Raw genomic sequence first — 27,629 nt, 5'->3', positions numbered from 1 at the left:
GAGAGCAATGTTCCGGATGATTGAATCAAAATATATCGAAAAAATGTGTTCACTGAATTATAAACTCAAAACCCTCATATCTAAGAATAAACCGAAAGAAACCACTCCGAAAGTCATAAATATTGTTGAAAATCATTCATCACAATCGTTTGATGAGGAAGAGATCAACCTTTTGAACAACAGTTTGAAATTTGGCATCTCGCCTTCCGAGAAAGTTCTTGAGGATATCGTTGCTAGTGTTGAAAGTTCGATTCAATATATGCCCGATTCCTCGAAGGGACTAGTTCGAGAAAAGGTCAGGAATCAAATCTCTGAGAACATGATAACAGATAAACGGAAGCATTCAATAAACAACGAGAAAAACCAAAAGAAACTTATCAAACGATTGAAAGACATGAACGTTTTTTTACTTGAAAGCCGCAAAATTGTCCAGAAACCCGTTACCAAAGATGATTGCAGAAGTAAAAGACGTCCTAAAGAAATGCGACAACATACTTACCCCTCAACTGAAACGGAAGTTACAAGTTTCCACCCCAACGGTGTCGAAACTATATTGCCTCCCAAAAATCCATAAACCGGGAAAATCAATGCGCCCCATCGTGTCAGCTATTGGAGCTCCTACCTACCAAATAGCGAAGTGGCTCACTAAGGAATTTGAAACCTTGTTTATTGCGGAACCAGGTTTTAGTAAAAAAAACTCTTTAGAGTTCATACAACATACAAAAAACATGGTTCTGCAAGAAGGCGAGATTTTGGTTTCTTTTGATGTTAGTTCATTATTTCCTAGCGTCCCAATTCCACAGACCTTGCAATAACTCAGGGAACTACTAGAGAAAAATAATTTCAATAACAACGAAATCGATGAATTCGTTTCTCTTACCAATTTGTGTATGAAACAAAATCGTTTCCAGATAGAAGGTTGCTTTTATGAACAACAGGAAGGAACGGCCATGGGAAATCCCCTGTCCCCCTACCTGGCAGACCTGTTCATGAGCAGATTCGAAATGGAAACTAAAGAAAAGTCAAAGTATTTTCCTAGGATTTGGCTAAGGTATGTGGATGATATTTTCGAGGTATTCGATACCAAAAAATCGAATATCGAGGACTTTGATTCCTTTTTGAATAATAGATGTCCATCAATAAAATTCACGTTTGAAGTAGAAAATAAGGGACAACTACCATTTCTTGACGTTTTGGTAATGAGGAGCAAAGATGGAGGGTTAGAATACGACTTATTCAGAAAAGAAACAAGCACGTACATGTATATTCCTGACAGTTCACATCACTGTGGACAGCACAAACGGGCTGGGTTGAATTTTTTGGTGCATCGTCTTTTGACTTTCCCTCTAACATATAATAGGTTCACAAAAGAAAAACGTACAATACAGGAAATAGCAGCCACTAACGGTTTCCCGAGGGGTATTGTAGATGACATAATTAGGAAAAAGAAGTTTAGGTTAAGAATGAACGAAATCTCGACTTTCAGAAAGGACAAAAACCAAGATAAATACATCTCAGTTCCATACCACCAATATACGAAGAACTTTAGAAAGATTTTCAAGGAACTAGGTATGAAGGTGGTTTTTAAAACAAGTCATACATTGCAGAGCTTTTTGGGAAGTCCAAAAGACAAAGTCGAGAATTCGGAAAAGTCTGGAATTTACGAAATTGAATGTAAGGACTGCGATGCAAAATATTATGGACAGACAAAAAGATATATTAAAGTGAGATACAAGGAACACATAGCACACTTAAAATATGAAAGACCTGAAAAATCAGCAGTCGCCCATCATATTTTGCAACAAAACCATTCCATAGACTTCAGTTCTTTAAGATTAGTTAGACAAGTTAATAACAACAGGCAACTAGATGCCTATGAGAGTGTTGAAATAAGTAAACATAATAATATTATGAATAACGACAACGGACCAATACCAAATAGCATACTATATAGCTTGTTGAAATAATATTGTTGGGTTTACTGATTACTACAAAAAGACACATTGTAAATATATTTAGATAGGCAATATTGTGAAACTAATTTTATATAGCTGAAAATCTTTCTATATATAGCTGTAACATTCAAACATACATAAGGACATATTGTAAATAATAGAAGGGCCAATTGTAAAATTAATTTAGGGTGGTATACTTGTATGGGTGGTATTACTGATTACCTACCTGTATGATGTACCTGATTAGTATAAGTAGCTTCAGTTTTGAGTAGTTATTAGTTTCATCTTCCTCTTGAAGATGATCACTTGGTGATCGAAACACGTGTCGAGTTGTAAAAATAACGATTTGGTGATAGGAAAAAACTCCAGTAATATTCAACTCAAGAAAAACAGCCAAACATTTCGATGATCTATACATTATTTTTATTGTATGTTCCATAAAGTCTAAAACAGCGTTTTCACTATTCGAGTTTTGAATGAATCCAAAATGTCTGTCGGTTATAACATGGTGCTTGTTAAGAAATTCAAGTAATCTTTTTTTTGACCGATTGTTCAGAAATTTTTGCTAAATTATCTATCACAAAGATTGGTCTATAATTTTTCATTTCGTGTCTGTTCCCAGACTTGTAAACGGGTATAACACTTGACTCTTTTCATTGGTTGGGTAGATTCCCATTTATGTAGCATAAATTCATCAGATGGACAAGCTGTTTCAAAATATGTATATGTATGTTTTTGCTGAGTTTGGAGGTGATTCCGTCTGGCCCTGGTGCACAATTATTTTTGAGTCTACCTGTAGACAAGATTATCTCATTTTCATTAATGGGTTGCAGGAACATTGTGGAAGCAATTGATGGTTTTTTTTTAAATTATTTGGTAAATCACATATGTCAATTTGGTTAGCCATGTTGAGTCCTATTTTTGTCAAGGCTATTGAGCAACATAGCTTTTGCCACCTCCTTAGCAGTAAAATCTGATTTCAGTCGCAGGACGTGAATGCCAAAATCGTGAATGCCTGGATTTAACTCCGTTTTCAACCCAAATTGTCCCTTCGCCATGTTATTTAGTTACAATTATCCAAATTCGTTGTTAGACTAAATTATTGATTTTCACGCTCATCTTCTTCGCCACTGTGATGTTTCTCATGAGATAAGGCTCAATTATTCGAAGTTCATTGAAAAATGTATTACTAAAATGAAATTTCGAATCACAGGGCCCTTCCCAATGACGTAGCAGATACTTTTTTCACAATAAACATTCCAGGCACATGTACCGGAGAGATTTGTACACTAAAAAAATGAATAATTTCATCTTGACATTACAATGATATTGTTCACAATCCATCAATTCGCAGATAACTACAGTTCCACAACGACTACCTCAATCAAAACATGACATCCAATGTACACGCAGTGAAACAACTTTAGCTAGCTTTAATGATCTGTTTCTGTATCGGTGCGTGCAGTCTTACTAAACAACTTGTTTAGTAAGATACAATAGCAATGAAGGTTTTCCCGTCATTAATGATAATTATATTCAGTGCAGTGTGTGGTGAATCTGCAAAAATATTAGGAGTATTTCCGAGTAACGGATACAGTCAGTTTATTTTAGCTGAGAAGTTAATGAGTGAGTTGGCAAAACGGGATCACAATGTGACAGTCGTAAGCCATTTCGAACCGAAAACGAAAATTGAGAATTACAGAACAATACTGACCGATGGTCCAACGGGAACTGAAAAAGGTTAGTAGATTCTTCTGAAGTTTAATTATTTTGGTAAACAAAATATTGTTAAAATATATATATATATATATATATATATATATATATATATATATATATATATATTCGACAATGCGGTGTTGCCGCTTCTATTATAAAGCAGTAGCAACTTTGATTTTTCAAATGGAACACTCTGTATATAATATTATTTTTGGAATCTCCAACAATTGCCCGACAACTTTTCTTGATATTTCCCTATACCTATCTGTTACCGTTTTCGAAATAAAAATTAATTTCAATTTTTTTCTTCGAAAATCATGACTCCTAAAAATGCCGATATCTTTTAGTTAAGAAGTACTATGATATCGAAATTTAGTTTGGAGTTAGGTGATACTTGGACACTTCCCACACGTCAGCCTAATCTCCGTTACTTCAATACAGGGTGGTAAAAAAATATTTCCAATTTCAAGTTTCTTGGTGCTTTTTTAAAGTTTATCCAAACATATTGAAATTGTTCTGAATTCGTATAAATTTCTTGAGGTTCATTGGCGGTATATTCGGATACATTTCATTGAACTTTCTACATGTTCTGCTGATAATTTTGTCACACTGTCCAAAAATAATAAACAAATTCATAAGAACTTCGTTTGAATAGTTTTGTTCCATCGTTTTGAAGTTATTTGCAACTTCTGAAGTGACGAAAATGTCGATATTATTAGGAGAATGTCACAACGCTACTGTCAAATAGTAATCATGGCCTGCTTACCAAATAGCGAATGGAAATATCATTCTGAAGGGACATTTTCACAAATAAATGTTCATAAGTCCGAAACTTGACTAGTTAGGTATAGGTATGATATACATAGAAAGAAAGCAAATTTCAGCAGCTTTCCGAATTTTCAATAATATACAGGGTGTTCCATTTAAAATAATCAAATTTCAGCAACTTTTTCAAGCAAACGAAAAAACTGTATTTTTTTACCACCCTGTATTGAAGTAACGGAGATTAGGCTGACGTGTGGGAAGTGTCCAAGTATCACCTAACTCCAAACCAAAACCATATGTAAATGATCTATTGAATAGTTCTATGGAGTATCTAACAACATGGATCATTTTGCGCCTGATGTTCACATTATGAACATCAGTTCGATAAGTTATTTTGTTATAGAGGTAGGGAGGTGTTCTATTGATAATAACTTCATGAAATAATGTCAAAGAATGAAGATGCCGCCTATCGTACATTTTCAACCACCTGGCTTTTTTGAGTGTATGAGAAATCGGTTCTCTTTTCTTGAAACCGTATGAACTCTTTGAATTCATTGTTGCTCATTTTCATTCAGAAAATAATGATACACTACGTCACAATGATTGAAAATAGATAATATCAACGAATCACAAATGAGAAATTTGGTTTTTAGGCTCTAGATATGCCTATGAGGGTATAATACTTTCATTTTTCCAAATGCTCTTTGAATCAATGTTGAAGTATGTTTTTTGAATTTGAGTTCATCATCGATAAAACCCCTAGATTTTTAACCTGATTTACAACTGGTAAAATAGTGTCATCAATTTTTATGATCAGATCTCTAAGTTTCGACCTTGCGACTTTTCTTCCAAATACAATCATAAAGCCTTTGGAATTATTAACTTCCACGGCATGTTTCTTCGATACATTAACGAATTGATTCAAATCCTCATTAATGATATTTTCGCTTTGCTGTTCTGAGTCAGGAGTAAAAGAATAATACAACTGTATATCATCGACAGATATATGATATTTGAGTTTTTTCAAACAGGTTGTCAAATGGGAGGTGTAAATTATGTAGAGAATGAGTCCAAGGATTGAACCCTGTGGGACACCTGAAGAAGTATTTTTGAAATCTGACATGTGGTTTTCCACTCTAACAATTTGTTGTCTATGTGAAAGATATGAATCGAAAAATTTCAAAGTGCTTTGACAAAGTCCATTATAATGTAATATAGATCGAAGTAGTTGATGATTCAATATATCAGAAGCAAAGTCGATCAATAGTAGGACAGTGATTTCGTCTCTATCCGGTGCTGTGACGATATCATCTAATATGTTCAATAAAGCTGTAGCACAGCTATAGTTTGGTCTGAAACCAGATTGCATAATTGGAAGAACATTGTTGTTGTGAAGGTGATTTCTCAACTGTTGACAATAGCCTTTTCCAAAATTTTATAAAGAAATGGATGAAAACTTATAGGACGCAAGACTTTGAATTCCTTAAGTTCTTTAATTTTGGGTATTGGTACCACGATAGACTGCTTCAACATACTTGGGAAAACTTTCTTCTCCAAGCAAAAGTTTATAATATGTAAAATAACGGGCACTATAGGTGGACAATAGACCTGTATATCACAGGTCGATTTCAGATATATCGTTTGAGAGAGTTACCAATGTAGAATATTCGACCAAAAAAAAATTTCAACTGGACTTGGCACCACTTTATAATTTCAAATATTCTGAGTGACGAATATTGGAAGAAAAAACCTGTCATGCTAGATATCTCGAAAACCGTCAATATTTTCGAAGTGCAGATATACATAAAGTTTATTTTATTTTCTATGAAGAAACCGAAAAAGCGATAAAAAATATAGGTTGCCATTTAAAAAGACACAGTTGGGATCCGCCCAGAAAAAATCGAACACCCTGTGTGACCGCCAATATTTTTATTTTGTCGAGCTCGAGCAATAAGGTAATATTATAGAAAATTAGATTCCTATCTGCTTCCTATATAGAGATATGGAACACCGCGCCACTGTTGCAGGACCCTGTATATTTATAAACGTACAAATACACAATAGCCGAAATGAGAAATATATCTTGTTATTATCAGAATTTCAGGGGGTTGAGAACAAATTTGAATAATTTCAAATTAAGTACTGAAGGACAAAACTATGATCTAATACTGGGGGCAGAAACATGGTTGAATGAATCAATGTACAATTCTGAATTTATTAACTGAAACAGGTATGAGATAGTTAGATGCGATAGAAATCCGTATATAACGAATAATGACAGGGGAGGAGGAGTTATGATGTATGTTAAAGTGAGGTTGAGAAAAATAGTAATCGCTCTTTTTGTAGTTTATTTTCGTCCGAAATCAGCTGTTGAAAACTACAAATGTTTTTTTGATTTTTATGAACAAATGGTCGATGATAACAGAAATGTGTACGTCGCTGGTGACTTCAACCTACCAAATTTGACATCCCAGTTAACGGTGCGAACAAGCTTGGATGACAAGACATTTGACTTTTTTAGACTTCACGGATTTGAATGCTTTGGAACAAATAAATGAAGTTCTCAATAATAATAATCGAAAACTTGATCCCGTGCTAACAGCTAATGAAAATTACGAGTATCTAAAAGTATCTCGATCTGACTTTCCATTGATAGAAGAGGATGCAAACCACCCTGCATTATTAATTGATATTGAACTAGAAAATAGTAGGAGTAATAGGGAGAATACCTTCTTTGGCACAGAAACTGTATATAATTTTCAAAGGTGTGATTTCTTACAGCTTTCGTATAAAATCAGAGATATTAACTGGACCGCATTGTTTGGAACAGAAAATGTTAATGACGCGGTAAAATTTTTCTATAGTAAAATATATGACGTTCTCAATGAATTAGTACCTCGAGTGAAAAATAAAAAAAAGAAAGTTTCCTGTTTGGTTTACCTATGAAGTAAAAAAATGTTTGAAACGGAAAAATGAACTAAGAAAATTGAAAAATCTATCCAACTATTATATGCAGCTATATGTTGAGGAGAGACGAACATTGAAAAAACTAATTGATACGTGCTATAAAGAATACATAAAAAATATAGAAAATGCCATTAATAACGATTCAAAACATTTCTGGTCATATACGAAAAGCAACAAAAAAACTAATAACTCTTCCCTCATACTCAAGCTACAGGGCTACCGAGTGAAAGAAAGTGAGTCTGCAGATTCTTTTGGCAAATATTTTCAATCTGTCTACAGTAATGACCAGGCGACTTACAGTATCAACTTTGCAGGTGATGTTGAAACCCGTCTCACAATCGATGAAGTAACCGACAGCTATTACTTTGAAGCTTTAAAAAAACTCAAGCCAAAAAAATCTGCAGGAAGTGATAAAATACCACCATATATTATTAAAGGATGTAGAGTATGGCTGAAGCAACCTCTTCTTCATATCTATAATTCATCAATAAAATCAAATGCGTTTCCAGACTTATGGAAGGAAGCATTAGTGACACCTATCCATAAGTCTGGCAGGGTTTCTGATATTGAAAACTATAGGCCAATAGGAGTGATGTGTGCTATTGCGAAACTGTATCTATATAAAAGTGTTAGAGATTTAAGAGAAAATTATCGAGATCATCTAGTTATTCCTTTTGATCTACTTTTTATTTGTGACATGAAGGTTAACAATTCATTTTCGGTGATCAATGTCAAGTCAAGGAATGATGTGATAGAATCATTCACATTATTACTGTAAAATTGTTCCAGATTTGGGCCAACCTTACTACACATGTTGTTAGGATCACATAAATGGGAGGGAAGATTCAATATAGCTTTTTTATTGTGAATATCGAGTTTTTTTAGTTTCAATCATAGATCTCTAGAGTTATTATGGTTATTATTAGACGCGATGTATTCTAGATAAGCTTTCTTTTCTCGCACAATAGAAGATTTTGTGAAGTTTCTAAGAGATTTGTAATAATTCCAATCTTCAGCTTTACCGGTTTTTTTGAATTTGTTTCTGGCTTCATCTCTTATTTTCATCATAAACTTCACATTGTCTGTAATCCATGGTGTATAAGGTTTGGTAAAAGTTCTTGTGACATATGGTGCATGATTATTGAACAACATGTGGATTTGAAAACAAAAAAAACTGATTTTTTCATCAATGTTTTCTGAAATATACAAGGAATTCCAGCAGATTGATTCTAACTCATTTGTAAAATGAACATAGTTGAAATTTTTAAAATTTCGGAAAGCTCGCGTAACAGGGTTGTGTTTAACAATGATTTCAGGAGCATAACAATAAACTAGAAAATGATCTGAAACATGATGTAAGTCCATTGTGCCACAATCAGACTATTTGAAATGAACGTGAACGATAATGTAGTCCAACAGAGAACATGATAATTGTGTTACTCTTGTTGGCGAATTTATAATTTTTTTCAATTCGTAAGTATCTAAGATGTCTGTGATTGTATTCTTCGTTGTTGTAGATAATATGATTACCTGGGGAACACCAGCATTGATGGTTTAAAGTATTCGAAAGATACTCATCGACGGTCACTTGCAGAAACGTTCTTTCAATGAGCTGGAAAGCCATACACGAAAATGATCTGACTAGCCATAGCATCGAAGTTTGGCCAGCAAATCCTTATGACACACACGGTCAGAGGTCCTAGAGAAATCAATCGCAACAGGTCTTGGATCTCCATGTTTTTCGTTTGCGGTATGATAAAAGGTCGCCTGTTGATCTCAATTTCCGGAAGCCATATTGATGATTGCTCAAGGTGTTGACGCCTTTCAGATATTTATGTATATGATGGTTCATGGCTTTCTCCATAATTTTCGATATCATTGATGGCAAAGCGACCGACCAAAAGGATCTAGACTCGTTGGGATTGACAATCAGTTCATCCCTAATTTTCTGATTGTAAAGCTGTTTGCTTTCATATATTCTAAATGTGCAGCTGTTATGAGCATAAACAATCTTCGGTTTTCGGCAGTGGAGGAGTCAGCTTGCTCGTAATTTTCGTCAAACCAAGGTTTGTCGTTAAAAGTTCGTTTCATTGAAGGAGGAATATAAATAAATAAATAAATAAAATATTTATTAATCCGTTCAACTATTGTTAACAATAGATATTATAAGTCAAAAACAGTGTCATTAAGTTTTAATTGACAAACAGGACGAAACAAGCACAATGATGATTAACATAGACTATGTAAAATACACTTCGATATCATCTCAAAATTGAAAAGTATAATTCAAATTCCTCAACAGTATAGAAACATTCTCTGATAAGGAGTTTCCTAAGTCTATACTTAAAAACCGCCGGGGATCCAGCGTATTTTATTTCGTTCGGAAGACAGTTAAAAAAACGGCAGCCTGCATTGATGGAAGATTTTTTGTAATAGGAGTGTTTGGGCTTGTTCAATTTGATATCATTTTTATTTCTGGTGTTGTAAGAATGTGAATCACTATTAATGGGAAATGAATATTTGTTATTGAAAATATATGTTATTAGTTTCATTAAATAAATTGATGTAACCGTGAGGATCCGTTTAGTTTTGAAAACCTGTCTGCATGATTGGCGACTACTAATGTTAAAGATAAGCCTTATGCTTCTTTTCTGAGCAACAAAAATTCTTGTTATGTCTGATGCCTGACCCCATACTATAATATTGTAGGAAATTGTGGAATACATAAATGCATAGTAAACTTGTAATAATGAATCTGTGTTCAAAATATTTCTTAGTGTTGCCAAAATATAAAAGCTTTTGTTGATTTCTTTACATACTATTTGTATTTGATCCTCCCATGTTAGGTTACAATCTATGAGCGTTCCTAAGAATTTAGATGAAGTGGAGGTTTCAACAATATTATTATCGACTTCGAAGGTGAAATTAGAAGGTATTCCATGTTTTGTGTGAAACTCAATTATTACTGTCTGACTTTGATTCATTATTAGTGTATTCTGCATACAGTAATCCGCAAAATCTTTCAAAACTGAGTCAGTTTTTTGCTGTAGTCTTTGGCGATCAGTGTCAGACACCACAATAGAGTTGTCATCAGCATACATGAAAACTCTACCGTCCTTTATGTTATGAGGCAAGTCATTGACATAGGTAAGGAAGATCAAGGGACCCATGACACTTCCCTGCGGTGTTCCAAGACCTAAATCATATTCCTTCGATTTGGTTTCACCGATTCTCACGATGATCTTCCGATCTTCAAGAAAGGACGTTATCCAGTCGTTCACTGGGCCACGTAGACCTAGGTTGTTGATTTTTTTCGGAGACGAAATTACGATTAACCGTGTCGAATGCCCGCGTTAGGTCAAACGATATGACAACTACATACTCATTTTTGTCCATCAGATCATTAATGTGTTGGACAAGTTCTGTTATGGCTGTTTCGGTGGATAGGCCAGGGCGGAAACCATGCTGGCAATCAGTAAGTATTTTATGCTTTGTGAAGAAATCTGTAATTTATTTGCAAATGATTTTTTCAATGATTTTGGAAAATATGCTCAGGAGAGCAATTGGGCGGTAGTTCTCTATGTTGCTCGTATCACCTTTTTTGAATATGGGAATGATGGCAGCCGATTTCAGAACACTAGGAAAAGTGTCTGAATTCACTGATAGGTTTATAATGTCAGCAAGGTATTGTGATATAATACAAGCACACTTTTTCATTATATCAACGGGATTTCATCTAATCCAGTGGATTTTTTATTAGGTAAGTTAGCGATAACTTCTTCAACTTCCTCTTTAGTGGCCGATATGAATACAAGCACACTCTTTTATTATATCAACCGGGATTTCATCTAATCCAGTGGATTTTTTATTAGGTAAGTTAGCGATAACTTCTTCAACTTCCTCTTTAGTGGCCGATGTGAATACAAGAGAATTACTTATGCTGTTGGAGGTTGTGTACGACTTCGATATATTATTTCCGAAATGTTCAGTCATTTTTTTTTCAATAACACTGGATGGGTAGTTGCCAAATAGATCTGTGATAATCTTTGGATCCGGTTAAATGACCTTCATAAGAGATTTCTAATTGTTTCTGTTTTTTGGATTTCCCTGTGAAATTATTTGTGATAGTCCAGATTGCTTTGGATTTTTTATTTTGTTGTCGTAGAATTCGCGTTTTTCTTTTTTAATATTTTTATCCACTTTTTTTTTTCATTTTTATATAGTGAGTTTTAATTTCGAAATCATGCATCCATGGATGATAGAATAACTTCAGTAACTTCAGAAGCACAAGTTAATGGATCATTAGAGCTGGCACAAATATCCAGCCATAGAAAATTGCGAAAATGTTCTAAAATATCCTCCCACTCAGCAGATCTGAAAATGAATTTAGTGATCTTCTGCATACAACCACATTCTAATACTCTGAAAGTTCTAAAAGCAAACTGTCGACAAATTTTCAACATCTCCCCATTCATATACTCGAATTTGAATAGCCATGTAGATATATCATTTGAATGCACTCATCTTTAAGTGGGGATTAGAAGTGGAAGCAAGAAAAAATTTCGAAGCAAAAAAATTCGTTTCCAACTGTCCTGTATATATATAAAAGGATCTCAAGATGAATCAAATTATACTATTTATTTTGCATCACCATCAATAAAGTCCATCTTTGAGTGTCATCATTTTCAAAAGAATACTTTCATTTACAGATAATGTTTCCACTTGACACTTAGATTATAAAAAACGATTTTACTCATAGATATAATTAGATAACCTTTGTAATTAGTAATGTTTCAATCGAACTCTTCAATTATAGATAATAAAATGACAATGTTTTTTTCCATTTCAGTTGCGAAATAAATATTATCAAAAAATGTTTGTGATGTTATAAATAAATGAAACGATGAACTTTTGTAAGAAAAACAAGTCGTATAACTTTAAAAATAGAAAAAAAAGTTGAAAATAACTATTGAAAAGAAGAATAAACACATATTATTGATTGGAGTAATGAAGGTGACAAAACATAAAATGTTACTGGTAATTGAACTGCACTTTCGAATAACAGATAAAAATACTTGGAAAATCGTCGAAAATTCAACTGTGGAAGATGATGGAAGCTTCTGTCTTTCACCATTAGATTCCCACTGAATCCAAGAAAAGACTCTGGGAAAATCATTACATTGAATTGAGACAACTCTTGATTCGCGGAGGTAAGGGCGCAGGTCGGTTTTTGAGTTTTTATATAAATTCAATTATATGTGCTAAAAAGGGTTAACAAATCAATAGCTTCCATTTAGATGCCATCTACAGAAGTCTCTGGAAATACTGTACACCCTTTTCAACACTTATCACTGTAGACCAACTTAGTTATACCGGAATAGAAGACAATACTTCAAGAATAAGATTCTGCTCTATTCATTTCTGCAAAAACGGTTTTGAAACGATGTGTTAAAAGTAGATTTTTCGAAAAATCCATTCAATCCAATTCACATTGAGCTACCGAACAATTTTCAAATAAATATGCAGCTATTTGTGAAATAAACATAGGAAACTTCTCACAGTCGGTATGAAACTTTACCACAGACTTCGAAAGTTCGTTTTGTTAATGGCAGAAAAACTAAATTGGTGGGGAATTCGTCCGACTCTGACCATTTCAAAGGTCACATATCACGAGAAGTTGTGCTGTGTTTTGTGCTGAAGCTGAAGTTTTGTGATAAATAATTTCCCAAATTTGCTACAACTGATTAAATTCAAACGATTCCTAAAGTTTTGTTTCCATTTTTACAGATAGTCTACTGGATTGGGCCAACCTTGGTATTTTCAGAGCAATCACAACATTCCACAATTTCTGCTACATGCTCACTGAACATATATTGTCACATAAAAAAGTACAGGATCTTTTACTATCGAACGAAACATTTGATTTGGTAATAGTTGAACAGTTTGGAAATGAAGCACATATGGGCTTCGCGTCTCACTTCAGTGTCCCACTGGTGACTTTCAGTTCGATAGGTTTGTCAGAATGGAACTCCCATTTGGTAGGAAATATTAAACTACCATCAATTGTACCATTCAGTCTCAGTTCTCACTCCAATCATATGACCTTCATTCAACGTGTGACTAATACGATGGCACATATTTTTGATGCTATATATAAAGAACTAATCTACTTTCCTTGGCAGCAATCGATGCTGGACAAATATTTTCCAGAGAAAATGGATCTGAAAAGAATCATGTTCAACACCAGTTTCATGTTGCTGAATTCTCATAGCATCAGTACCGAACCAGTGCAGTTAACCAGTTCAGTGGCGGAGATAGGAGGGTTTCATATAACTCCAAATGAACTTCCAAAAAGTGTACAAGAATTTTTAGATGGTGCTGAGAATGGAGTGATTCTGTTCAGTTTGGGATCTAATTTGAAATCAAGCGACCTACCGAGAGGAACTCTAGACATGATACTCGAAGTGTTCAGAAGAATACCACAAAGAATAATCTGGAAATTCGAGGAAACCGATATCCATCATAAACCTGACAATGTAATGATATCCAAATGGATGCAGCAAAGCGACATATTAGGTAAAGTATATCGTAATAGGAAATCTTCTACTGATTTCATTTATAAAAACATTGGCTTATATTGTTTGTCACAATAGACAACTGTATTCATATTCACTGAACTATCGTGAATTAGAAAATTTCATAGTTCATCTCTTGTATAATACATTCTTCATAAGGTCTCGAATAAGAGGTCTGTTCAAAAATAAGAATGTATTTTGCAGAATACATACATTCTATTAGCGATTTTGAATTTTTATATGTTGGTACACTTGTATGTTCAGAGTTTCAGCTGTTGGGCGTATTCAGTTTGTTAGTGAGAGGCATATAGTCTGGGTCTGGGTTCTTTTTTTGGAACTTCTGTCCAAGGGCTCCGAAAATTATGATCCAGGGCTCATTCGATTCGGAGTGACCTCTAGCAACTTTTTGAAAAATTTAAAAAGGAGCTGGAAAATTCGCAAAAATTATGAACAATTTAGTAAAAAAAGGGTAGATTTGTTTATCGCAAATATTTCGGAAAATATAAAAAATATTCGAAATTTTGAAAAATATCCTTAAAGAGGAGGAAGTTTCCTGAGCAAAAGTCTCACCAATCGGAACTCTATCACCAGTATTTATAATTATGATTTAGAAGCGAAAATAGTGCTATAAGCGGGCGATGCGTGGCTCGCACGCGTTGATCGATAACGACCTTTGAACAATGAAAATTATTTCAACCCATTAACCCATTTTTACAAATTTCAAATTAACATTGAAACTCTGATAATTTTTGACTGAAGTATTTTGACAGAGTTCTTACACATACAATCATACAATGCTTATTATCTGCACTGAAGCAAATTCAAATCCAAGATAGAGTGGATGTAAACATTGACATGCCCTACGCACGTGATATTGAAAATCCCAAGAATTGGCCAGGGTCGTATTCGGAACTAACATCTTGTTGATCGCAAATGCTATATCATACTTAGGAAAACTTTTTATAATAACGAGTCAAATGCACAAGTTTTGCAGTTTAACGGGAAAAATGCAGATAATATGTGTAATATAAAAAGATTTTCATTGGATTTTTCACAGCGCACTCAAGCATGATATGAAAAAACACGTAATTATTTCTTCATTGATAATTTTTATTTTATGTAAAATCAAAAGGAATATTAATCAAAATTATTCTACTGGATGAATTTGGCTCTTCATCAGTAGTGTCATCCTCACCAATCTGAATTATCAGTGGCTCGATTTGTGCCTCTATAATGTTATCAAGCTTCCACATCTTTGTCTCGACTTCCGATATGACATGCCGAACACACTTCTTCAATTTCTCTGCTGTGACTCTTTTCAAAGCCTCATTAAAAAGTACATTGAGATCTGCAAATTTGAACATGGTGTTATGCTGAGCTACAAAATTCTTCACATCCGCCCATATTAACTCGATGGAATTGAGCTCGCAGTGGTATGGAAGCAGGCGAAGGACAATTTTGTTTTGGCCTGCTGCCATCTCATCGACTATATATTTTTGGTATTCAAGCTTGCGCTCCTTGACAATTTTTAGTAGCTGTACTCTTAGCATTGTGTCTTCAAAGCTAATATTTTTTGATCGCAGCCAATTTTGGATTTCAACCTTCTTTGAAGACGTTGTCGGAATCTTCTCTAACCGTCGCGAATGATAAGGTGCATTGTACATTACAATCACAGCATTATACTCCAGATGGGGTAGAACTTTGGAAAACCACTGTTCGAGAGATTCACCGTTCATTTCTTCGAGATAATCTCCAGTTTTCTTCGACTCGAAACACCACAGCCCTTCAGCAACAAACCCATTCTCATTGCCGATGTGACAAATAATAAGCCGTTTTCCTTTACCTGAAATTATGAAGAAGTATGTATGTAAATAAAATTATATATTGAGACTGGGGCAGGTCTTACTATAAATATAAGTTTACCTGATGGATTCGTTAATCCGGTGGATAGTCCATCTAGAAAGGCCGTCCTAGATGAGGTCAGAGTTTCACCGACCCATACTTTAGGGGTAGTATGACCAGCATTAACTCAGGTTTCATCCATATAATAAATTGTTCTCTGTTGTTCCCTATAATATTTAATTTTGGTCAAATACTCTCTCCTCCGTAACACAATTTCATGCACTCTCCTCCTGATTGCATGTTTATCAGCATCATCTATTGCTTTTATAATGGTTTGACGATTCTGATTTGTATTCGGCTTGGAAAATGCATGATTTTGTTTATATTCCCGTAAAACATTGTAAATCGAAGCGCAACACACTCCAATTTTATCGGAAACTTTCGATACGACTTCGTCGACAGTCGATGTCTCAATTTCTTCTATCTCTTTCTTGAACACATTTAAAATCACTTCTTTCATCTCAACACTCAAATGTCTTTTTTTGGATCGTTTCCTGGCTGGACTCAGAGGATAGCTCACAGTGTCATCAGCAATGTCTGTACTGGACATCTTGGAAAACAATTTTAAACAATATAGGTACTATAACGCACGCCACACAAACAAGCAAACGACTGATTACACCCCTTTGCTGGTACCGAACTCGTACCAAGAAGGCGAATTCACCAATGAACGCTGCCCTTTCCATCTGACACTGGGCGATCACGTGAACATCACGCTTCGGTTTTGTTTTGTTTTACTCTATCTTGGATTTGGATAGACTATAGGTACCTGAAATGACAAAATGTAACCTCAATCATCAATAACTTACCTGGAATATCAAAACAGTAATTATTCAATTTCTATAACAGATCAAAAACACTACTTGAACATTGTTTCAAATACCAATGGATCCTAAACTAGTTGCCAAAATTCACAAATTCAAACGTCAATAAAACGAAACGGTTTGAAATCCCTGATACTCCTGAAAGAGAAGAATTAAAAAATGAATAGCTGAAAATAAAAATTATATCAAGCAAAAACCTGAAATGAAATAACAGTGAAATAAAATACAAGTAAAAATAAAACCGTTGAACAAAAATTGAATAAAAATGAAGAAATGAAAGAAGAAAATAAAAATACAAAGTTATGTTAGTTCACGACGTTTCGATTGTTGGTATCTACAATCGTCTTCGGGTGATGACTGGCTGATTCCTCTGAGAGATGACTATTTATAGGTCGTTCGAGTACTTTCACTTATCCCCGCTTTCCATTTTCCGCTTCACTGGTTCCGTGGAAGATGACCGTTTGGCGAAAGTTGTCCATTTTTCGCTTGATGATGGGTTCTATACGTTGCGTATCTCTACGCTATCTTGGCTAAATACGTTGTTGGACAACATGTATGCGACTTCCTTGAATTTTCTCCTAAACCAATGTTTCTCTCTGTGTATGATTTCAGCTTGGGACGACTCGATGTTGTGTTGATGGGTCCAAACATGATCTGCTATTCCTGATTTGGGTGTCTCAGGGATTTCAAATTATTTTATATATTAGACAATGGAAGTCCAAACTAGTGAAATTCAGTGAAATTCATCATAAAACATTGTCAATCACCTTCAAAGAAACGAAACGGGTCGTAATAAATGAAAATCATGGTAGAAATTAGACAAAAATTATTTTTTCCATTTTATATTCAGCATCACTTAAGGTCAACCGGTAGTCCCATTCTAAAACACGACATGTAAAATTTAATTATTATTGATAAACACATAATTACAATTAATTTCCATTACTCATCAACTACTACATCATATTCAATGATTTTTTCCAATATCTATCAATTCAATAATATGTATACCGATTCCTAAAATTAGCTTTCTTTCATCAGTTCGGACTTCCATTGTCTGATATAATATAAATTGATTTGAAATCACTGAAAAAAATTAAAAACATTAACTGCAAATATCAATTTTTTTAAAAAAAACACTGAAATTTCAAAGAAATATCATACAAGCACCACCAAAAAAAAATAAAAATTAAAAAATATTATTAACAAAAAATGAAAAATAAAAATTGAAAGATTCCAAATCAAGTTACGTCACGACGTTTCGATTGTTAGTATCCACAATCGTCTTCGGGTTATAACTGGACTCATTCCTCCCAGATTTGACTTTTTATAGGTCATTCGAGTGCTTTCACCTATCCCCTCTTCCCTCTCTCCGTTTCATTGGTTTCAGCGAGAGATGACCGTTTGGCGTTTGGTCGCTTTTCGCTTGATTAGAGATTTCCATATGTTACGTATCTCTACACTAGCTTGACTAAATGCGTTGTTGGACAACATATCCGCGGCTTCTTTGAGTTTTCTCCTAAACCAGTGTTCCTTTTTGCTGGTTTCTCCTCGCTGTTTGTGTTTCTTATGCTCAACAATGCGAACTCTCAATGGCCTCTTAGTTTCACCGATGTATATTTCTTCGTACTCACAGGGTATCCGGTGAATGTAATTCTTGGGATCGCAGTCCGCGTTTGGTGGCCTGGTTTTCGTGAGGCTGCTACAGATAGTGTTCCCAGATCTGAAGCAGGTCCTGATGTTGTACTTGGACCCAATCCTCCTTATCCTTTCCGATAATCCTCTGATGTAAGGAAGTTTCAGTACTGGTTGTGGCGGCTTCTCTTCCTTGTGAAGCTCTTGCTGTCTTTTTGCTGAAGCCTGTTCTACCATCACTCTGGAGTAACCATTCCGTTGAAGGTCATTTTTGATGATGCCTAGTTCCTTTTCGAGACCTTCTTTAGTATTACAGAGCCCGAAGGCACGGTCTAGTAGTTTTGATGATTCCTCTCTCAGTCGATTGATGGTGGTTGGATTTCTGGTTCAGATACGATCCTGTGTGAGTGGGTTTTCGATATACAGATGTTTCGCATTTAGTGTCGGTCCTCTCCACCAATATGTTTAAGAAAGGCAATTCGTTGTGGAGTTCCTTCTCCATTGTGAAAGTGATGGAAGGCCTTACGTTGTTGATGTGCTTCAGGAAAATGTCTAGTTCTGCATTATCATGGTTCCATATTATGAAGGTGTCGTCAAGGTATCTCAACCAAACTCGGAGCTTCTTGTGGGCTTCTTCAATGGCCAGAGTTTCAAACCACTCCATATAAATATTAGCTCTAACCGGTGATAGTAGCGATCCCATTGGCAGTCCCTCATCCTGCGTGAAGAATTCGTCCTTCAAAAAACCGTTTTTGAAATCATTTGAGAAATTGCCGAATTTGGATCAACTTGCAACTTGCAACATTCGAAGAGAAAAACTGACCGAAACAAAGATTATTCAAGAATGGAAATAAAATCTTGTTGGCAGTATATAATGTCCGAAAATCTGTAGACAGTATAGATCATGTTTATTTGAAGGTGATTGACAATGTTTCATGATAAATTTCATTAGTTCGAACTTCCATTGTTGAAATCACTAAAAAAACAATACATTTCAAAAATTTTTAAAAAAATTGCTGAAAATAACAATTATATTAAGCAAAAACAGCCTGGAATGAAATTATTGTGGAATGAGATACAAGTAAGTATAGAACAACTAAACAAAAAATAAAAAATTAGGATTATTTGAAAATTTTTATATTCATAATTTTTTAACATTAACAATAACTACAATGAATCAACTCATCTTCTTCGTCAAAATGGAAGTAAATTGCTTCTCAAGATATCAAAAATAGGAGAAAGACACTTCTTCCGGCAAAAATAAGTTCCTGCTTTTGAGAATTGATTCAACCAACTTGGCAGCGTTTTTGGGAAAATTCAAGTCTCTTACCATATCATTCAGTTTGCCCTGAAAAAACAATTTCGGACTGCTGTCATCTTCAAATTAAAAATTCACTTGTCATCAGGTTTTTCGGGTTCTTCGTCAGAACTTGGAATCTCTTTCAAGATAGTAAGGGCCTTGCGCACTGTTATATCGGTCCCATGAGGAATGGGACGAATAGGTGTTTCCAGATTGGGGTATGAAAATGACTGCTTCTGTTTTAAACTATATTCTTTCACACAACACGAACAAAAGTAACAATCATCTTTTGCTCCAGCCGTACTACAGGAATCGCATATCGGAAAAATGTTTTTCTGCCTTCAAACCAATTTCGAAGGTTTCAACATATCGTTAGCAGAATGTATGAAGTTGTTTCGAAGAGAAAATACAATCACTACAGTTGTTACCACATGAAATCAGTTCTACATATGTAGGAGTTCTCAAAGAGTGAAGTTGAACCTCTAAACGATGAGCAGCCACAGTCCGTCGCGTATTTCTGATATGTACCGCTCTTGGTGGAATAAATATGTATCTGTAGAGTAGAGAGGGTGAGTGTAAGCCTACAGCACTTAGGTCACATGTGACCCATTGTACATCCTCCCGAGGGGTTTTCCTCCTAGGTCATCGTCCATCCTGTCCTTTTCAGGAAGGTTGACTGGTCACTGGGAGACATCTCCTTTATATCGGCAGGTGTAGGCCAAAACTCGCCGAACACACACACTCTCTTATTGACGATAACTCCGGGCACTGGCATAGGACATGCTTGACAGTTTCAACTTCGTCCACAACGAATTGCCATTCTTAGACGTTTTGGTGAAGAGGACCGACACTAAGTGGAAAACATCTGTATACCGAAAACCCACTCAAACGGGACAGTATCTGAACCACGAATCCAACCACTATCAATCGACTAAGAGAGAACTCATCAAGACTCTGGAAGACCGTGCTTTTGGGCTCTGTAATACGAAGGAAAGTCTCGAGAAGGGACTAGACATCATCAAAAATGATCTTCAACGGAATGGCTACTCCAAAGCGATGGTAGAAAAGACTTTGGCTAGAAGACAGCAGGAGCCTCACAAGGAAGAGAAGCCGTCACAACCAGTGCTTGCACTTCCCTACATCAGAGGATTATCGGAGAGGATAAGATGAATTGGTTCCAAGTACAACATCAGAACCTGCTTCAGATCCGGTAACACTATCCGTAGGCTTTCTTGAATTTTCTCCTAAACCAATGTTCTTCTCTGTGCAAGATCTCAGCTTGGGACCACTCGATGTTTTGTTGATGGGTCCAAACATGGTCTACTATTCCTGATTTGCTGGTTTCCCTCGCTGTGTGTGTTCTTGTGCTCGAAAATGCGAACATTCAATGGCTTCTTAGTTTCACCAATATAGGATTTTCCGCATTCACAGGGTATCCGGTAAATGCAATTCTTGGAATCGCAGTCTGCATGTTAGTGCGGAAAATCCTTTATTGGTGGAACTAAGAGGCCATTGAATGTTCGCATTGCCGAGCACTAGAAACACACACAGCGAGGGGAAACCAGCAAATCAGGAATAGCAGACCATGTTTGGACCCATCAACACAACATCGAGTGGTCCCAAGCTGAGATCTTGCACAGAGAGGAACATTGGTTTAGGAGAAAATTCAAGGAAGCCGCATACATGTTGTCCAACAACGTATTCAGCCAAGCTATCGTAGAGATACGCAACATATGGAAACTCATAATCAAGCGAAAAATGGCCAACTTCGGCCAAACGGTCATCTCTCACGGAACCAGTGAGGCGGAAAATGGAAAGCGGGGATAAGTGGAAGTACGCGAACGACTCGAACATAGAAATCAGTTTAAAAAATCCAGACAGCTTTTTTGTTCCACACATGTGTTACCTTCAAAAGAAGGGTACGAAGTAATCGAAATAACTATAATTTATATGAGTGTTGAAAGTAAGGTTTCATTCTGTGAGTGAAAAAGTTTGCGAAACGAGTGTAGAGAGTTGGACAACTTCACGAACAAAATAACACACAAAGTTCTTTGAACAACTATCCTGTTCTCATAATGAAATTTATGAATTTAATATTTCTATTAAAATACATTTTGACATCTCTTGTCAGTTGACTACTTTCATATTATCGCATTTGCTGAGAAGTGGCCGTGCTAGGTGACGACAAATCATCTGGTTACCAACAAGCAGTATTGTTTACAGCTTACGCGTTTTTTTTAAGTCACATTTAATGTTCTTGTTAGCGTTTAATGTCTTGCATATTGAAGAACAATAGTGGGGAATTGTGTCTTCCTGACGATACTGAAGAGGTTGCGAAAAGAGCTTCAATTGAATTATTACCAAAAAAAATGGCTCAGCAGTACAACATCGCATATTTTAATTTTCTTAGCTAGTATAGACCTAAAACGTCGAAGGAAATTTCAGTCAAACCGTTTTCTTAGCCTATCCAGAAGAGAAATAAAAAATATAGAACTCGTCAACTTTGTGAGGTGAGTTTTCCGGCGTGAAGAGCCATGCCATTTATTAACAGAAGACATTAAATTAATGGACAGATCATTGTTTGTTCAAATTCCAAATACAAAAACGAAAATAGGTCATTCTTTCTGCATTGTTGAAAAAAACATTGACTATTTCAATAAATACGTTGCATTACGCCCTTCTGTTATCAATCATCAACGTATTTTTTGAAATACTCAAGTTATAAAAGCAGTGCCAACTCAGTTGGTATTAACACGTTCGGAAAAATGCCCTCCACCATTGCCGAGATTCTGAACCTCCCGAAACCAAAGGAATATACAGGTCATTATTTCAGAAGGTCCCCTGCTTTTTTGCTAGCAAAATCAGGAACAAATATAAGGGATATTAAGAAGTACGGAGGATGGAAGTCTACAACAGTAGCTGAGGGTTACATCGATCAATCTATTTCTTATAAAAATGCTATTGCGGAAAGAATAATCTCAAAAGCTAGTTCCAGCGTTAAAACATCGTATTCTTCACTTCAAGAATTAAATGTTAATGCCATGAAATTTTCTACTCAGATAGTTCAAATATATTACAACGCTCTTCAACATCGCGAAGTATTGATATCAGCAGTTGCGCTATTATTAATGTTCATAAATAATAATACCAATAGTATAATTAATGTATGAAATAAATTTGTAATAGAATTCAATTGTATCTATATATATTGTTCACAATAAAACCTCCCTGAAAATTGAATAATGATGTTTTGTTCATTGCTATTTGGTCGAAAAAAATCGTGTTGAAAATATTTTCAAAGCGCTAATTTGTGAACATCTTATTTTAATACTCTTGACAAATATTGAAAATGTCACTTTTAATGATAGTTGTACAAAAAATAATTAATTCATTATTATTCCGCAGCACATCCTAATACACGTGCTTTTATCACGCATGGAGGAATACTGAGTACAACTGAAGCTATACATTACGGAGTGCCAATGATTGGTATACCCATATTGGGGGACCAGTATATGAATGTTGCAAGAATGGTTCAGAAGCGACTATGCATCAATCTTCCGCTTCCAGAACTTACTGAAAATTCTTTTCATGAAGCTATCAGAGAAGTGATAGAAAACCCAGAGTAAGTTTCACTGAGAATCTAATTTAACACGTTCGCTGCGTAAAATAATTAAGGCCTTCACCCTTGTGCGGGACATGCTCATTTATCGTTTTTTTTGTTTCCTATTAAAAATAACCGCATCAACCTTATGGTTTTTAGCGGTGGAAAAGATACTTACAAGCAGTAACTACATTAATTGAAAAATTATATTTTGTTGGGCAAGTTCAGAGCACTCAAGTAATTCATTATCTTCCTAGCACTGAAATAACTCAAGTTTTTCTGGGTTCCCTTCGATATTTTGCACATTTTCCTTTCTAATTGAAACACTGGACACTAAACTATTATAAACTGAACTTGACGTAGCTAAGAGCGTGCGAATGTACGATGATTCCCCACCACTCTAGAAGCAGCAAGAATAATACTACCGACTTCAACTGAACTTCGGCGAAATTTCTACGGCATTCGATTACGATATTTAAAGGCTAGCCACGAGGATATCGAAACAGTCAAGTAGACGTTACAGTGCGGTACGCGAAGTAATTTAGTGAGGCGATAGACATTCAAATATGAGTTTGAAGTTTTTGTTGAAGTGTGTGTTGTATTTGAAGTAAAACAAAGTTGAGTTTGATTATTCAGTGTAGTCAATTATTGGTCAACCCAGGGGTAAAAACCTAACATTTGGTGTCGGAAGTGGAGTAATTGACTGAAAATTTTCTGTTTAATGTTGAAAACAACGAGTGTCGATTACGACGAATCCAAGAAAATGTTCCTGGCTTTGCAAGCGAGCCTAGCAGAGAATGAAAAACACAGAAGAGAGGAAGCTGAAGGCAGAAGACAGAAAGAACGATTACGTCGAAACGAAGATCGCGAACTACTATTAAATATTCTGGAAAAACAAGAATGAAACAGAGGAGAATATCGTGAATTATTGGTAAATATTCAGGAGAAACGAGAAAAAGACAAAAAAATGAACCTTTATTTATTCAAAGATTTGAAATCTTCCCAAGTGAGTAAAGAAGAGGTAAAGGAATTGATTCAGGAGGAATTTGAAAACGATTTCTGGAAACAAAGGAGGGATTGAAACAAATAGTGGATGAAGAATTTCATGGTGTTGAAAGAAAACTTGAAGGGGAGCTTGGAGGAGCTGGAAAAAAAATTTAGAAGAAGCTGGAGGGAGTCGAAAAAAAATTGAAGAGGTTTTCCGGAAACTTTGGAAAGGAAAAAGTCACGGAAACGCAGATAGCCTCTCAAGAATGCCTGACATTCTGATGCAAATTTTGCCAACGCCAGGATGACAAGGATACCCAGCTACCAGAAGAAGAACTTCCCACCAGACGTGATGAGGTAGTGTGCAGAGACTCCTTTATGGATAGCTCTGATAGGGAGATGAACTTCCCTACCTCCCGCCGCTTCGAGTTCCCTCTGACCCGGACGGTAGCAACCTGTAAAGGTCCCTTGTCCAGGAATACGGATAGACAATTTGGGAAATCACCTGATCACGGTGTTGTACGATCGTTAACAGCCTTCGAGGGTGACACTACCTTCCTGACGAGGCAAGACATCATCGTAGTGCAGAAGGAGGATCCTGTCTTGAAAACTGTATGAGAATGGATTGCCAAAGGAGCGAGATGGAAATGACAAAAAATGCCCAAGCACGGCCTGCAGAAAAAGGGTTACTGGTTCCAATGGTATTCCATGAGCGTTCGAGAATACTTACTCACTCGGAAATGGGAAAGCCCGGAAGGAAGAACCCACAGATTCTAGACGATCCTTCCTAAGACGTGAATTCCGAGTAACTTTGAACAGCTCCACGATGGTCTCACTGGAAGGCATTCCGGAGTAAATAGAACTCTAGCGAGAGTGCGTGAGAGGTACTATTGGGTCAATTTCCGTCGAGACTTGGAAGAGTGGTGTAAGCACTGTGACCTGTGCTCTTCGAGAAAGGGTCCAAAGACAAGGCAAATATGAAATTTGAAGCAATACCTCAGCGGGTGCCCTTTCGAGAGAATTGTAATCGATATTTTGGGACCATTTCCTATGACCACATCCGGTAACAAATACCAATAAGCCTGAAGTAGTAGCCTCACCCAATCAAGAGCCTAAACCGGTGGCAGAAGCCCTGATGCAGAACGTAATTGCCAGACACGGAGTACCCCAAGAACAACACTCGGATCAGGGCCGCAACTTCGGATCGGACTCATGGAAGGAAATGATGGCTTTGTTGGTGATAAAGAAGACAAGAAGCAACTGCTATTCACCCACAATCCGATGGAATGGCCGAGAGGCACAATCGCACCATCACAAAATACCTATCGATGTTTGTCTCCGAAAACCAAAGAGACTGGGTTAAATTGGTCCCTCCATCCATGTTGTTAACTGGTAGGGAACAGAAGCTTCCGATAGATGTATTGTATGGCAGTCCTTCCGATAAATCTCGAGAGGTACCTCTTCCAGAGTATATGGATAACCTGAAGGAGACACTTGAAATTATACACGAATTTGCTAGAAACAAATTACAGCTTTCTAGCGACAGGATGAAGATAAGATTCGACAAAAAGTCGCTGCCAGTGAGCTCCAAGGAGGGCGATGCTGTGTGGCCCAACGTCGGAAAGGTTTGTGTCCCAAGTTGCAGAGACCGTGGCAAAAATCTTACTTGATAATCAAAAAGATAAACGTTCTGGTGTACATAATCCAATTGTCACCCAGAAGCAAGCCCAAAGTTGTACACACTGAGTCCTTACATGGGTCGTGATGTCCCCTCTTGGAATGTTGTTCGAGGCGAACAACTTCAGGGAAAGGGGTAGCGTTGTAAATCATGCCCGAAAAAAGTAACGCTGGCCGCCACTGGTAACCATAAACCAAACGTGACGTAGCTAGGAGCGCGCGAATGTACGATGATTCTCCACCACTCTAGAAGCAACGATAATAATGCTTCCGACTTCGAAGGAACTTTGGCGAAATTTCTACGGCATTCGATTATGATATTTCGAGGCTAGCGGGGAGGATATCGAGACAATCGAGTGAACGTTACAGTGCGGTACGCGAAGTGATCTAGTAAGGCGATAGACATTCAAAATAATAGTTGAAGTTTTAGTTGAAGTGTTTGTTGTATTTGAAGTGAAATGAAGTTGAGTAGTTTGATTATTCAGTGTAGGTCAATCCAGAGGTAAATACGTGACAATATGTTGTACTGTCAGTGCAACTTCGCAAATGTGGCACTGTGGTTGATCTGCTAGAGATATCAAGTATTCGTGGGTGAGTTTGGTGTGTCCTGATCGAAGTCGAGTGATGAAACCTTGTTCCCTCCTTTTCAGTGCTCCATAGTGACATAATCCGATTTTGACCCCTTCGAGCGGGTCGATTGTGGGAGCCCCTTTCTTGATTGCTATGAACCAAGTGTTGGGTCCACCGGGTGGCTAGCCCAGTGGACCCATGGCCGGCACCGGCACCGGCGAGAACAGATAATACGCGGGAATCAGTATCAATATCTGACTTTTATTTAGCATATTAATCACATTACGAAGTTAGCTCACCGCACTTAGGATTGTATTATATATATACTGACACGAACCTTCTTGTAATTCAGTTTGATGAGGACAAAACTAGAATAAGGATCCATGATATGGAATTCCATATGCGATCAATAAACAAAAGATATTTCTAAAATTTCTCAGTTTCAGAATCATTGGGACTCACTCCCCAAGGAACTGTCATTACGCTAATGCGCTTTCTAAATTCGAATTTGTGGCATTAGAGTAAAGAAGAAATCAGGTATCTGTTTCAATTTCTATATAAGTTATTGAATGGCAAAATAGAATGTTCTGCACTTCTTCTAGGAATTGAAATATTCTTTTCAAGACTAGCATGTACGCACAATAATGCTCTTTAATGCAAAAGAGTACAAGGGAACCAATTGACTTATTGGTGTCGCAATGCAAACAAGCTCTCTGATATCGATTTTTTTTGTTGCAGTAGTGAAATTATGAATGTTCTCATTTATATGTCATTATTATTATACTTTCTGCTAGAGTGCTCAATAATAGATTTTGTTACAGATATCGAAATAACGCGCAAAAATATTCCAAGATTTTTAGAGACCGTCTGAATAAACCTCTAGACGAAGCAGTGTTCTGGATCGAATACGTTTTGAGGCACAATGGAGCAACTCATTTGAGGAATGCATCAATGGATTTGTATTGGTTTCAATTATACACTTTGGATGTTTGGTTATTTATATTTTCATGGCCCACACTCTTTTATCTTTTTGGGAGAGCTTAACGATTTCGTATTTTTATGGTGTATTTTATAAGGTAATTTGTTAGTGAAATAGTAGTTACTATTTGATAGTTCAAATCAAATCAAATTAAATTTTATTAAATCCGT

At 36.1% G+C, this 27,629-nt stretch overlaps 1 protein-coding gene across 1 annotated transcript; it reads left to right on the top strand.

Moving 5' to 3' along the window:
* Window positions 1-3,326: 3,326 nt before the first annotated feature.
* On the top strand, window positions 3,327-27,629 carry LOC111513399 (UDP-glucosyltransferase 2). The gene is made up of 4 exons (XM_074170172.1): window positions 3,327-3,695; window positions 13,194-13,982; window positions 23,048-23,267; window positions 27,302-27,629. Exons 1-4 carry the CDS (start codon window positions 3,458-3,460, stop codon window positions 27,522-27,524), a joined length of 1,470 nt encoding a protein of 489 aa, XP_074026273.1. The 5' UTR covers window positions 3,327-3,457; the 3' UTR covers window positions 27,525-27,629.

The sequence above is a fragment of the Leptinotarsa decemlineata genome, unplaced genomic scaffold (assembly GCF_025532065.1).
Source record: "Leptinotarsa decemlineata unplaced genomic scaffold, Ldec_3_MD MMD2_P_RNA_scaffold_7, whole genome shotgun sequence".
NCBI lineage: Eukaryota > Metazoa > Arthropoda > Insecta > Coleoptera > Chrysomelidae > Leptinotarsa > Leptinotarsa decemlineata.
This window is presented reverse-complemented; position numbering and strand designations above follow the sequence as displayed.